At 43.0% G+C, this 15,010-nt stretch overlaps 1 protein-coding gene across 2 annotated transcripts; it reads left to right on the top strand.

Moving 5' to 3' along the window:
- Positions 1-210: 210 nt before the first annotated feature.
- rbm6 (RNA binding motif protein 6) lies at positions 211-12,153 on the top strand. Of its 2 annotated transcripts, none has more exons than XM_069677512.1 (23): positions 211-293; positions 907-986; positions 1,382-2,930; positions 3,033-3,122; positions 3,222-3,291; positions 4,179-4,252; positions 7,257-7,331; positions 7,428-7,716; positions 7,816-7,973; positions 8,089-8,189; positions 8,283-8,352; positions 8,443-8,503; positions 8,614-8,672; positions 8,760-8,880; positions 9,282-9,379; positions 9,912-10,298; positions 10,386-10,535; positions 10,635-10,700; positions 10,813-11,040; positions 11,127-11,201; positions 11,280-11,383; positions 11,469-11,520; positions 11,608-12,153. In XM_069677512.1, the coding sequence occupies exons 2-23, from the start codon at positions 928-930 to the stop codon at positions 11,701-11,703; spliced, it is 4,032 nt and encodes a 1,343-aa protein (XP_069533613.1). In that variant the 5' UTR covers positions 211-293; positions 907-927; the 3' UTR covers positions 11,704-12,153. The 2 variants fall into 2 exon arrangements, with proteins under 2 accessions (XP_069533613.1, XP_069533612.1); XM_069677511.1 differs by having other exon boundaries at positions 8,440-8,503.
- Positions 12,154-15,010: the final 2,857 nt, after the last annotated feature.

Here is a 15,010-nt window from a genome sequence, read left to right as displayed (position 1 = left end):
CTGCCATAAAACACGATATCCTGTCTGCATGTTTTTTTCTGAAGTCCGTAGCCTTTTTAAATCAAAAGTGATCGTGGTCTCATAACCAACCAACCACTTGGTGGCAGTAATTCGGTTCACAACGCATAGTTGTATCTCCCTGAATACAACGAAGAAGAATCAGCTCCGTCTCCACTGCAGCAACAGAAGAAGAACAGAAGCGTTCATCTCCATTTGTCATCAATCCGTTGGAGCCATCGACGGCCTTTGCGAAAAACCTCTGCAATATCAACTTCGAAGAACAGGCAGGCAAGGTGAGTCTTAAAGAAATAATATCTACGCCATGAAGGGGAAGTATGTTGTCACTTATGTTTTCTGTATAAAAAACTGTATAAAACCCGGCTTTTAACGTTAATGTTAGCCATGTAAGCTAGCTCTCATAGCGTCACCCTTTGAATGGTCTTCTGCGACGCGCTTACGTTATTTATTAAGATCTTAAGTTCGCTCAGTTAATCAAATTAACACCCGGGCGTTCCGTAGAATTTCTTTGTCCATTGCACTACAGTCGTCTTTATCTCCAACGTTGCTTGTTTTCGCTGTGGCGTAGATTGTAAAGGCCTAGTGATGGCTATAATTAGCGGGCGAGTCTGCTGCGGACCAGCATTAGCACTCACACCACCCAGTGATACTTGGGCCGAGGTTTGACGTATGCAGCCAGCATCAGTGTCGTTACTGTATCGGCTAAATAACACACTCCCAATTCCGGTGTGTTCTCAAAGACTTGTAATCACTCTACATTTGCATTGTGCCGTCAAAGTCCGTTTCTTATCAGTGTTATCATGATGGCTATACCTGCCATTGCCATTTCAAAAGGGGTGAGTTCATGTGTCTTCATGAATAAAGCACATTTTTTGACTTAACTTCCAGGTAAGATAGTGACTTACAAACATGTGGGACGGACCAGGACCAGGACCAAGGCAGGGACCACGGGGAGGACCACCCTTTCGGTAAACAAGCATCAATAAAGCACTAGGCACAGAACTCCAACGCTCTAGCCCAGTATTTAAGTGTATGCTGATGTAGTACATTGTCCAGAAATGCTATTTATTATTTATTTACTTAACCTTTAGCCATTGGTTGCCTGTATCTTTTGCTCATATTTTGCTTTTTAAATTTTATAAAAGTTTGCCTCTTCTCCTTTTTCTGTCATTGGAAATATCTGACCTTTTTAAAAAAATGTTTACTCATTTTATGATATTGCTCACAGCTGTTATGGTGATTGGTTATGCAATTTTGTAAATTATTTTAATATTTCTTCCTTCATGTTATTCGCCCTTTAGCTGTGTTTTTTTATGTGTATTTCATACAAATTAGGGCTCTAATATATTAGCATTTATTCCAGTGGTGATCGAGGAGAAATGTTTGGCGGCAGAGATCGTCCCATGCCTGATTTTCGAGGTAGAGATGGTATGAATCCCATGGGTAATATGGGTCCAAGACATCTAGATCTACCACCTATGGACATGAGGAGGATGGACGGGCCACCTATGAGGGGGCGTGATATGGATCCCCGTGACATGGATCCTCGTGATATGCGAGGTAGAGAGCCAAACAGAGATTTTTTCAGACCTGGGGAAGAGCAAGACTTCACCCTTCGAAGGCACTTTGAAGTTTCCATCAGAGACAAATTGATAAGTTCTTCTGGTTTCCCGGGACCCGGCAGGAACTCGGGAGACATGGGAGGAAGGGGTATGCCATCAAGGGAACCAAACAGCAGGTTTATGGACATGAGAGAAAGAGAGTCATTTCAACAAGACATGCCACAGTTCAACAATCCTAATATTGATGGGAGGAGAGGCTTTCCCATGGATCGAATGGAGCGAAATGATGGATTCAGGGACATGCATGACAGGCCCCCAATGGGCATTGGTGACAACGACCGCTATAATATGGACGCACCTCAACGTGAAAGGAGAATGATGGACATTGACAGAAGAGGAGGGCCACCTTTCAATCCAAGAGGTGGATTTGATTCCGATATGGATTTCAGAAATCGTGCTGGGCCATCAGCTGAATATAGAGGTAGGGACCGCTCTCCTATAAGATATGGAAACAGTGACGTCCCTCCAGGGGACAGGGGAAGATCAGACATGCCTTCAGATGTTTCTGGCTCTCAGAGAGCAGAGTTTATGGGCGCAGAAGACACACGTGGACCGAGAGAATATACAGATTCAAGTGGCAGTCCCCTTATGGATTATAGAAGTGGTGAAGAAATGACTCTTGCAGAGGAGTGGAAGAACCGAAGGAAGGACAAGAACCCTTTCTTGAACATGGACAAAGGTATGGGAGGTCTACCCGAACCCAAATTTCCCATAGGTTTTGGAAGAGACTTAAATGTTAGAGATCCACCGCCATTTCAGGAAAGGGACAGGCCCTCTGTTGACTTCCCAGGTAAAGATGTTCGCTTTCCTTGTGGCGACCACTTTCCTCCTATGGATCTACCGTCAATTGGCAGCAAAGGTCCACAAGATCATCCACTCCCAGAAATGAGTCTCCTTCCTGGCCCTCTTGTGAGAGAAAATGAGGGCAAACATTGGCATGGAGAAAGGGACCCAAAACATGGTCATAATAAACCGAATCTTGATGAGCGGCCCCCTTACCATAAAGAGAAGATCCAGTCCTCACATGACATTCAGGTGCCAAGTGATTGTTTTAAAGGGCTGAAAGATATCCCACACGATCAAGGACCTGCCAGGGGAAAGATGGGGCCAGAACGTGATATCCAAAGCAGCAGCACTGTACAGGCAAGAGACCAAGACTACAGGGACATCGATTACAGAACAGGATCCGGGATTCGTGATTACAACCATGAAGAGCTTCAAGCGCCAGAGAAACTCATCAAAGAGTCCAAACTAATCACTCCTTCGAAATTTAGTGAGTCAGGCTCTCAGGTAAGTCTTATTTTGGTGCTAGTATTTGTTCATAAAAATCTGCTTTTATTATATTATTTTGAATTTTCATAACCAGAATTTTGATAACGATGTGTTTAAAAGGATCAAGATTACAGGAGTGCATCAGTGGAGGACAAAGTTTCCAATACAATATCCATAATTGGTATTCCAAAGACTGCCACAATGGAGCAGGTAATAATCAAAAACAACTTTGTTTTGATGTTATGCCTAAAAGTCTGCCTCAGTATTATTTGGCATGGACGGCCCTTGAATTGCTTTTTATTTTTGCAGATTCTCGGTGCCTTTGCAGTCCGTGATGGTGTGCCCATGCAGGGGATGAAGATCAAAAATGTTGTGCCAGGTAGGAATGACGTTTCTTTGTGGAACACTTTGGGGCATCGATCGCTAACATGTCCCTCGACATTTCGCTTTTACGACATTCGAAACTACGCATTCTTTCTTTTAATGTCTTGGTTGCTTTTGTTGTTGGTGGTGTGTGTGAATACGCTCCGTAAAGCGTAAAGGGTTTGATATGCAATCCTTTTTCATGTCTGAGGATGTCGGGTCATTGTCAACATTTAGAGGATTTACCAAGGAGTGAACATTAGGAAGTTTGGAGAGTGATATTCACTGGCAGTCACACAAGTTCTGTGACAAGCGAGTCACTGAATGTGTCCTTCAGGACAACTTTACATAAGTACTTTGACTGAAAAAAACATGTCTGAAATGGAGACTGCCTTGTTCATCGTGCTGCTCTAAAAATCTGCTTTAGAGTAAAAGTTTCGACCAGTGGATCGCTGTAGACACGCCTAGAGGTTATGCCAAGCCTTCTAGGGAGTTTTATTACAAATGGCGCATTGAAATACATCTAAATCTGCGGGACAGAAAGAGATATGTGTTGCCTTTTAGAAGTTTATATGTATAAAACAAAAATTCTGTCTCCATGGTGCGCACCACTCAGTTGTTTACTGCCAGTGGTCTGGAACAAACTCTGTGTGTTAAGGCTTGGCTTTATCAGAGCCTTTCCTGGCAAAGACTGATATCACATCAGTCATCACAAAACAGAACAGACAATCATAATCAAAATGTGTCTTCTCCTAAAAAGGTATGTGTGTTAGTAAATGTGTAAATTCGCTCACACTGATCTCGATGTATTCACGATCTGCTGTCTTTTATGTTTAAGTGGGTGATTGTCTTTACTGGCATTGACTAACAAAAACCCATCTGTATTTCAAATGCTGTCCCCAGGTTACAGCTACGATACGGCCTATGTGGAGTTTTTAAACCTCGAGGATGCAGTCAACTTCATGGAGTCCAACAAGGTGGCCCATCCTCGTCACTCTACGATGGCCGTCTCTCCCATCAGGATTAAAATGGGTTGCGAGGGCTTTTAGTAGATGGGGAGGGAGAACCAGGGAAGGGGTTGCTACTAGATTTGTTGAACTTACTTGGGTTAAGCAAAGAATATGTCAGTTGTTGACATTTTTAGATGATACTATTTTATACCTCATCAGAGGATCTTTATTTTACACATAAGTTGCACTTATCCACAAATAGGTTGCTTGATAAGCACTTAAAAAATACAATAATATTCCCATCCATTTTTCACTAGTCCTATTAGTCCTTCACTTTGTAATTTCAAACTGCCAAACCCTCTACAGGGGTAACCAGAGAATCCAGATGTTTTGGGGAAAGTAAACTCACATGGGATTGTTTAACAGCTTTTCTAAATGTAGGAAGACTTCACAGTGATATTAACAATGAAGGTACTGCACGTGGCCACCATTTCATGTGTTGTGACTTAGCCTTTGTAACAAAGAGGATCGATGGAAACTGTTGGATCTTGCAGCACTTTCAAGCGTTTGTGTCTTAGCAATATTAGTTTCCTTTTGTACAATATGACCAGTGAAGTTTCCGGTGTCAAGGAAGCGGGCTTGAGATACTGGTGACAGATCAGCGAAACTATCTTGACAACTGTTTTTTTTTTTTAATCTTCACTTGCAACAATTACGACGGTAGTCATACTGTGTTGTGTTCCAAGTACTCTACCAGGAATCATCATCAATTCAGTGTATTTAAATGGCCAGCGCAGCATCTTGTCAGGAGTTGTTGCTTTGTGGTCCGGCAAAAATGTAGCTAGGTCAACTTTTATGCTGAACGACCAAGCTCATTTTGATGGAGCCTTCTGTGTTGGAAACCTTTTTGTTGTGTTTCGGGACTGGCCTTATTCAAATGAGTGGAAAGGCCGTGCTCTTTGTACATGGGGCGAAAGTTGGTCTGAATGTCGGCCTATGACTGAGAACCCTCTTCTTTAAATACGGACGTATGATACCAGTTGGTTACTCGAGAGTAAAAGGGCACTTGGAAAGCGCTGAACTACACCAAGGCCAATAGTATTGCTTGTTTCTGAGGTGAGTTTGCAGACACGTTCAGACACCTGTGTTACAGTATGGTCAATGTAATTGCTTGCCTGGACTCGGATTTGAACCTTCCACATATTTAATGATTCTTCCTTGACTCATGCCTGACCAGGTTCCATGAAAATAGGGCCAGCAGTGTTTGGGTAATCCTGCTGAAAAACAAAGAGCAATGGAAACATATCTCCGTGGCGGAGGTAATGAGAAATGATAATATCCAGTAGTTATCTTAGGACACGTAACAGGGTTGTAGAATCTTGATCACAACTTTGGTATTATCTTGTCCAGCATTTACGGGTGTACATTGCCTCCTGGGTTCTTCAGCTGCAAGAGTGACGCAGCTCTATGGATGATGGACGTTGGCTCTTGGTCCACTATTTTGGCAAGGATCAGATTCAATGGCTTAAATCGATAAATGATTGGCACAAATTTTGATACAGATATCAACGGTTCCCATAGGATGAATTGTAAAAGCTTTGGTGATCCTTTGACTTTCCTGTTGCGCCACTTTGATGTCAAATCTGTGGGTTAGAGTGAAATAACTCAACAACTGTTGGATGGATAATCATGCATTTTAATGCAGACATATGTGGTCTTTGTGCATTCTGGTGATCCCCTGACCTCATCTAGCGCCATCACTTCTGGTTTATCCATTCAACAGTTTATTTAACACTTTGTTTTCCTTTCTTTGCAATGAGCAGTACATCCTCGCAATGCTGCCAATGTGGCTGCAGACTCTGCCTTCGCATCCTTAGCAAAAGTCTTACCCCGGCACTTTCAATCATCTGTGGCTTCTAGAAGACTTCTTGTCCCGTTCACGGTATTCTCTTGAACTCATCGTCAGTCACTGGTGGACACCAGGATTCTCTTCTCTTTGAGTTGCTCTGAGCGGTTTCTGAAGTGACCATCTTGAATGAATTAATAAAGTCTTCAACTCTGGCCAGGCTTGCTGTGCTTTCATAATGTCTGTAAAACTCTGGATCATTTGATTTATTTCTGAAGTCTGTTGAGATGTTTTGATAGGCTGTGCTGTTTCTATTTGTGGAACATTTCACACAACTTTACTTCACTTCAGACCTAGCGGCAGCTTGTGATAGCTCGGGGTAAAAACTGGATGATGTGTGGACTTCAAAGTCATTTCAACATCAACAAAGCTGATTGTTGATGTAATGAATAAGTTATTTTGTGTTTTATGCTGTTGCTTTATGAATGATTTTACGGTTAATTATATTTGGTGAGGTACTCTGGAATTTACCACTGTGACTTTAAATCCATCTTTGAGATGCACAACCTACATCAGAACTGTGGATGTTAAACGCAGTGCTCCCAGAGGACATGAGTAGATGTGCTGTGAGCTTGCTCTTGCTAAGCAGTCTTGTCTTGGAACAAGGGGTATTTACGATGGCATAGTTTATACACCTCGAGTGTGGTTTGTCGTTCTCTTTTTGGTATACTCACACCTATTTCTTCTTTTCTTTATATGTCAGTAAACTGGATGTCTTTGGGTCTTGGTCTGACCAATTTAGCAAGTTGAAGATGTTACCCTGGGCCTAAGAAAATAGTGAATACTTTTCACGGTTTTTAGTGGCATGTACTGATGGACCAAAGCCATCACACAGTTCATTGATTGAATAATTGCAGATCAGTCAGCAGAATTGTTAGTCCTAGCCCTTACTTGAACTTCCCTTTACACTATTAAGAGTACTGTGGACGTAAATGACCTGTGCTTGTAAAGCATGATCCTGGATCGGGCTTTGCACACTATCTAAAGTGTTTGCCCGTTTAATCCTCAACAGTAAAGGAGAGGGCTAAACCTGCCACAGTGCATGTTGGGTGTCATTGGCATTATTTGAGATATGAGAAAGCCATGTTGGACGATGCTAATTGATCCATTCTGCTGTTCTTTCAGGGCTCCCTAAAGGTTGGCACTAGAACGACATCCATGAAGTACGTCCATCCAGATGAGCGTGAAAGAGGTGTTCATGTGAGTGTAGTAAAAAAAACTGTTACTTTGGCATGTAAATCATATTTTGGATTAAAAGCAGTTTAAAGTGGTCCTTCCTTCTCGTGTCTGAAATAGGAGTCCGATCACAAAGTACCTCAACTTCCGGACCCCCTGTTGCCCAGACAAGATGAACCTTTAGAGGAGATGAAGATCAGCCTGAATGGGTCCAAACCTAAAGGTCCCATAGAGCCATTGTCCCACAGTCAGTGGCAGCGTAACTCTGACCTGACTCCAGAGGCCTGGCAGCAGCAGGTGGACCAACAGCTCCAACAGCAGGAAACCGAGCAGCAGGCAGAGTCTTGGGGCAACCGCAACCTTCCTCCTCATACTTCAAACCGTCCGTCTGTCTTCAAAGACAGCAAAAGTATGCTTAAGCTTTGAGCCATGAACACTAGCAGTCTATGGACTTATTTGCACGTCAAACAAGTCAACAACAACATTTCCCCTTTGTGTCACTTCACAGCCATGATCATTAAGAATGTGAAGCCCACCACCACCGTAGAGACCATCCTGAAAGCCTTGGATCCCTTTGCATACCTGGATGAAAGAAACGTTCGCCTTGTCAAGGCCAAGACACCAGGGGCCAAGTGCTTCTGCTTTGTGGACATGGACTCCCATGAGGTACCTAAACAAATATGGATGCACAGTTTGTTATGATGTCATGTTATACCAAAGATTGCGATGACCTGCATTGGCCAGTATTTCCCTGCACTTACCATTGTGTGTCCTTTTGTAGCAAGTGACACGTCTGGTCGAGCTCCTCACTAAACCCCGACCCCTTTACATCGATGGTGTCCGAGTTTATGCTGAGGTAGCAAGACCCCTAAAGAACCAGAAGTAAGTCGCCTATTTGCAAGGATTTTCTCATCACACATGTCTCATAGAGAATTCTTATCGTATTTGAGCCTAATGATTTTCTTTCCATTTCAGTTTCAAAAAAGACTTCGATAAACCAAACAGCTCCATCCTTGGTTTTCCACCTGAGGCCGGCATGGTTGGGGTAAGCTTAGAGCTTTGTTGTTTACAAAGTTGGGAAGAGACAAAGATGGTGAGAGCTCTCGGATAACTTGGGAATTCTTTTTTTCAGCAGCAGTTCCCACAACCTCCACAGTTCTTGCCGCCACCCACTGGTGTCCCTCCTGCAATGCAAGGTGAGACTCGCTAAGGCACACATTCTGGTGTCATTGTCCCAAAGCACTTTTTATTACAACCAAACATTAAAATAAAGCTGTGTTAAGTAGTCTCACATTTTCATCAACAGGTGATTTGATGACCGGAAGCACTAATCCTGTTTTGGCATCAGACCCGAGCGTTGGACAGGTAGGTTTACAAAGCACAAAGCAGAGCTATAGAGCACTTGTGTCAGAGCTTGGCAGTGCACTGATCATCTCCTTGAACACCTCGTAGGGACTCGGCTATGGTGAGACTCCGGCTGTGGATCCGTCATACCAGGCTGGTGGACACCCTGTGCAGACAGAATCAGCTGGGATGATGGTGCCTGTAGACGGATCACAGGCCTATGTCTACGGTAAGAAACAAGTCAAGCGATCAGATTAAGAAAATCATCCTATCTTCTGCTGGCATGTTAAAACGTAGCAGTGAACACATCGTCCAAAATAGGAACCAGCTTCACACCAAATGCTGTTTTGAGTCTTCTTTCAAAAGCAATCTAAATGTATTCTCCTAATAAAACCAATTTAGAAATTAATAATGTCAGCATGAAATTGTATCTTTTATCTTTTTATGCTAGCTGACACAATTATTTTAGCTGTACGTTTTTCAGTTTTCCAGCAAAAAGATTTCACTTTTCCCCAGTGACTTCTCCTTGATGTACCTTATCTTTGAATGTACCTTATTTGTGCTCGAGCCTCCATCAAGTGTAAATAAAAATAATGTTAATGTCGTATATATTTGTCCTAATTCCTTCAGGCTCTGAGACTCCGGACATGACCAACTACCTGTACGATTCGACGTCAGGCTTCTTCTACGATCCTGAGACGACACTGTACTACGACCCCGGCTCGAGGGTGAGAATACAAGACCACACAGTAATCGAGTCGGCAACGGTTGCCAGGGAGAAAAATTGATGCATATCCAAATACTATGCAGTAACCTGTCGGAGAATAATAAATACTGCTCAGCTATTACACATCGACCGAGAAGTAAATGACTCATAGTGAAACACTTCTTCATGCATATTTATTAAGCATTTTGAGCTTGTTTCAATTCTTACTGTTGTTGTACGGAGATGCGTAGTAGTTGTGATTTGTGGTTTTATCTCACAAACGAGACATCCAGTACGTCCTCTTTATTCTGGCGACGGAGGTACTGAAAAGCTTTTGTTCCAGCTGTGTGGATTGTCTGAGCTGAAGATTACAAATGACTCACAGTCTGGAGGAGTGAATGTTTACTCAAAAAACAAACCGAATCAATAAGCCACACTGTGATAATAATAGAGGAGGTGTTTTGTATTGTTTGTTTACAAGAGGACAAAGACTTTAGTTTAAGATGGTTATCATTAAGTTGTCTTTTCTCCTTTTTTCCTTCTTTTGTTTATAGTACTTCTACAATGCTCAAACCCAAGAGTACTTGTACTGGGATGCTGTGTCGAAGACGTACATCCCAGTTCCAGGAGGGAACTCCACAGAGGCCCAACCTCTGCCCATGACAGCCGAGGACCAGGCCATTCTCTCCAACCCGGCAGCAGACGCTCCTCTGGAAATGAAAAAATTAATGGTGCCTCCACCCACAGTAGCAACTCCAGCACCAATTCCTCCTCCACTTCCTATTGCTGCTGCCGCTGCTGCTGCTGCTGCTCCTGCCGCTGCCGGCTCTGCTCTAGAGCCTGTGCCGACACTTCCAGGAACTCCAGAGAAGAAAGAAGACGACGACTCTGCCAAAAAGGACAAAGAAGCCGAGAAGCCGAGAAGTCTCGCTGCTGTCAAGGTTAGCGCTGCTGTTACAAAACCAGTGCGCAGAATGTGAAATATAGATGTGTGACGGGGAGATTGTTAAGAAATGTGGTGTTTGCAGATCATGAAAGACATGGAGCGCTGGGCAAAGATCCAGAACCGTCAGAAGGACAGCGTCCGTGCAGCATCACCGATACTGAAGGGGGGAATGGATGATGACAGGAGGCAATCCAAATCTGCTGATGCTGGTTTTGCTATCTTTGAGAGAAAGGTCAGGATCTTCTCGAATAACTAAACATCTATTCTGCACATGTATTGAGTTAAGTTTTGATTTATTTTTGCTTTTTTTTTGCTTTTGTTATATCTGTAGATCTCAGGTGGAGAGGATCTCTTTAAGAAGCCGCTCGCTCCTCCTAAGAAAGATGAAAAGTCAAAGGTAAAACAACATTTTTACTCTTTATTTACATTCTCTAGAGCTCTTTTTTTAGACAAATGAATCAAGTGGAAATACTGTTTTTTCCTGATTGAGAAACTGTTTGCTTCTCCAGCGTCCAATGGGCTCCCTGGGCCTGCTGGCGTCCGACTATGCAGCTGGAAGTGATGAAGAGGTGGAAGAAGATAAAGAGGAGGCAGGTAAAAGCGGTCCAGGAGGCCCGTCTGAAGACAAGGACAACAAACTGACAGACTGGAAGAAGATGGCCTGCCTGCTGTGTAGAAGACAGTTTCCTAACAAGGACGCTCTGATTCGCCACCAGCAGCTTTCAGACCTTCACAAAGTACTGCTCATTTACCTCTTTATGAACATTTATTAACAGCCCCCCTTTGAATAGATCCTCTAATACCCTTTGTGTTGTCTCAACAGCAAAACATGGAGATCCATCTAAAGATCAAGAGGTCAAAGAAGGAGCTTGAGGCGTTGGAGAACCAGGAAAAGGAAGTAAGTATAAATTAGGCAAAGTATGCAGAAGAAAGTGATCGAGAATAGATCACTAAAGATTGATTGTGTCTTTCACAGCTTAATGCCAAAGAAACAACCAAGTCACCAGAACCGAAAAGAAAAAGGCACCATCACCAACAGCAGCAGCAGCAGCATCATAACACCTGGGCTGGAAGCTCCAGGTAGGTGTGCTTTCACCGACTGTGCTATTGAACAGTGGATACAAAGCATTCAAGCGTTCAACAATTCTGTCTTCTCTATACACAGGGAGATGAATAAAGGCAGTGATAGACCTGGTTTAGGAGCTGAGCCTGCCCCGGTAGGTGTTACGTTCTCTTTATTTGGTCAATTTAATGTTGTGTTGCTTGTTAGTTTATTAAACCTGTCATTGCACTTTTCTCTTCAGCCAAGGAAGAAGAAGGAGCCCGTCGTTTGGGACCACGCCACCTACAAGCAAGCAGTACGGAAGGCCATGTTCGCACGCTTCAAGGAACTCGAGTGATCTCATCCGAACACATCCTCACTTTGATACATAAACTGTTAATGACACGCTCGCCCACCTTTGGCAGGAGAAATCCCTTTGGACTGGCTTTACTGTTGCTCTGCCTCGGACATTATGACACTACAGAGCAACACAGTTTTCTACACTGAAATGATGTGGTCTTTAAATCACATGACAAGACTACAGCAAAAACTCCAGGAACAAGAACCATTTTACAATAATGGATGTTGTATAGAAAGTATTGATTCATGCTGTGTGAGTATTTTTGCCCATGTTTTATGTGTTCTGTGTGTAGAATTGTGAAATGTGCCCGGGTTGTCTTTTTTTAACGATCACACTGGCCACAGCTACAGTTTGTTTTAAAACAGACATTTTTACATTTTCATTTTCATGGGTGAAATTGCTCCTACATGTACACATTTTTAAGTAAAAAAAGATATGATGGACTAAGTTGTCTGCATTGAAGGTGTTTGATTTGCTGTGATGCATCCCATTGCCACTAGGGGGCAGCAAGAGACAAGGTTTTGGTGTGTGTTTATGTGACTTATGCAAGCAAGAAGGCTTAATTTAATCATTGGAGATCAGTACTTAATATCAGGCTTGCAGGAGCACAGACAATAGTGGATGTTGATATATACAATAAGGGTTGTATTATATGGACTAGCATTGTTTTAAACATTTCTGCTGCTGCCATAATTTTGATCATAGTGGATGCAGCTTTAATGTTCCCCAGTTGTGCGCAGCAGACATTAGAAGCCTCCCCTCTGACCTTCACTGATATGAAGGAATCAGCCTTTACCGCCCTGTGGCTGTAGTTCAATGAGTGCAGTGGATCGGTGGGTTTCCTGTGCTGACATACCAGCTCCTGTGAGAGCTCTAACAAGAACACCGGGGAGGATGAGGAGCCGGCAGTCAACGACAAACATCAGAAACGCTGTGGAGAGCAGAGGAGCCAACACCTCTTCATGTTCCTGCCTCCTACTGTGCGCTTACTTTCTGACGGTAACCTAATAATGAAACTGAGGTTTGAACAATTAACGCTGCAGGTCTATAAAAAAGGTGAACATAATTGACTGACAGGACACGGAGCCTCTCTGTCTGAGGATACAGAGCAGCACGGCCTCGTGGTTCAGTGTAAACCTTGTTTAGTGGCTTGGCAACCAAACAGAGGTAAGCACAATAAACAAAACCACAGCGATTATCTCAGGTGGAGATGTTTCTGCAGAGAAACCCTGACACATCAATCTGCCTTAGACGGTTGTAAAATCAACTGTAGAAAGCCATCTTTTTAATAACAGGTAATGTTTTAGTCTCAGCGCTGTCTAGCAGGGAACAGAGGTAACTCTACACCTTTAAATTGATGTAGAAAGCTGTTAAAGTAGGCCTGGACTAACATAATGACGGACAGTGAAACTCCAAGCTGCTGTCATCCATGTCAACACGAGTTAAAGAGACCATCCCGCTTCATTCGAATGTGCATCCTGTTCAAGTTAGCCAAATTTCTTTCAAACCCTTCTGTATCAATGTCGTGCGTCACACCCTTCCCTCAGGAGGGGAACATTCTGTTTAAACTTGTTCCATTCAAGTCTAAAGAGTCAGCAAAATCAACCACGTATTCACTTTTTTAGTGAGACATTTTTCCTGTTAAAATCTTCTTTCTTTGTATCCAGGCACAAAAAGAGCAGATTCTGCAGTAACGTAAAGAAAAAAGGGACGAGGAAAACCATCTCTATTTATACAACACCTATTTGTCATTGTGGTGGTCGCTGTGTTTCCAGTGTGTCCTTGAATTAATGGATTGCTTGCATGTGAGCCGAAGCCCCGGGGCTGCTCACATCCTTAGATGTTGTAAGATCTTTTAAATTACTTCCATATTTGCTGGTTTTTTTTCTCTGTCCATCCTGCTGGTGGGCTGAAATGATCACATATTTTAACTTCACGTAGGTCGATCAAATGAATATGTTTTCAGAGCAACGGACTATCTGTGTATTTGCATATAAATAGAGTATTTATGCGCAAGATTCACATGGACTTAAGTTTCATTGACGTTGATTTTCATGATCTAGACTGTACGTTAAATCAAAGGTCTTCAGGAGAGCACGAACTGTCGTATTTAGGTTACCGTGACATCCAGATCGCATGAAACACAAATGTGTCAACAATATAAGCATCAGGATTTATGCAGACGTCTCAAATAAAGTCACAGTGTGAGGGATTAACTGGCATTTGCTTTTTCCCCCAAATGCCAGAAAGCAATGTCTGCCTATTCCTTGTTATTTTTGCTGGATTCATTTCCCTTCCTCGTCTCTCCATCCTGTCACAAGACCCCAAAGAGACACCCCCAGCTCCCAGTGACAGATGTCATCATTACCCAGTCCTAACAGTCTGCGGAATGAAAATTAATGTGCAGTTAGTCTGCGAGGATGAGAGGCCAAACAGAGAGGAAGGGCACAGAGAGCTTCCGTGTTTGTGTCCCCTGCGAGGAAAGGCTTTCAGGCAGCGTGAATGGCAGAAAAAGGTGGACAGGGGGGCCAATTATCTCAGCTGGACGGCTTTTAGCATCGGCGGGTGGAGAGGGGGCAGCAGTCTGGGGACGAGACGGAAGAAGAACACACAGTCAGCAGGACTGTCAGATGTTGAGATGTGCTGTCAGTGGAGGAGGAAGGAGACGCATCGTTTGATTGCTTTTTAATGGAGGTCTGACAACAGATGGACAAAGATGCTGCGAATGTTGAAAATACATAAAAATCACATGCAATGTTTTTTATAACATCAAATCATATCAACACCATTGGACAGGCAGTTCACCAGACACCGTCTAGTTTTTCCAGCTTATTTTTCCTCTCATGGAGGCCCCTTAATGTATGATTTCTGCATGTAATCAAACCCCTGTAGTATTAAAGATGAAATAGATTATTTTCAATATGCTTACATATAAGATGACTGTGTGGTTGTTTTAAATCCCTTCTTTGTCCAATATGACAAATGATCAAAAACATATCCCATGTAGAGGGACTCCCTTAAGCAGAAGCATGTGTTTGTGGTCACCCCATGCTAACAAAAGAAGCTATACCATCACAGGCCCGTCGGAAAATCACGCTTGTCTAGGAGATTTCCCCATCTGGCTTCTTCTTTCAAGCGCATGTTGAAAAATGACGTCTGTTATTGATTGCTAATCTATAACATCATCTTGAAAATGTCCTCATGATTGTCAGGCGTGGGACGTACTTCAGAGCGCAGCTAATATTGAGAACATTTGGAGCGTAGCTCGTAGCAGAACCAATCCCTCTGGCGGTTCTGTCATTGA

Source organism: Semicossyphus pulcher, unplaced genomic scaffold, assembly GCF_022749685.1.
Source record: "Semicossyphus pulcher isolate SPU_LCO1_2020_fin unplaced genomic scaffold, fSemPul1.0.p SCAF_3, whole genome shotgun sequence".
Classification (NCBI taxonomy): Eukaryota; Metazoa; Chordata; class Actinopteri; order Labriformes; family Labridae; genus Semicossyphus; species Semicossyphus pulcher.
This window is presented reverse-complemented; position numbering and strand designations above follow the sequence as displayed.

Excerpts from the sequence above, each read along its gene's own strand:
- rbm6 (XM_069677511.1), top strand. The coding sequence starts at position 928 with ATGTGGGACGGACCAGGACCAGGACCAAGGCAGGGACCACGGGGAGGA. Across the intron at positions 3,123-3,221 it reads AGACTGCCACAATGGAGCAG|ATTCTCGGTGCCTTTGCAGT; the intron begins GTAATAATCAAA and ends TTATTTTTGCAG. Across the intron at positions 7,332-7,427 it reads AGCGTGAAAGAGGTGTTCAT|GAGTCCGATCACAAAGTACC; the intron begins GTGAGTGTAGTA and ends TGTCTGAAATAG.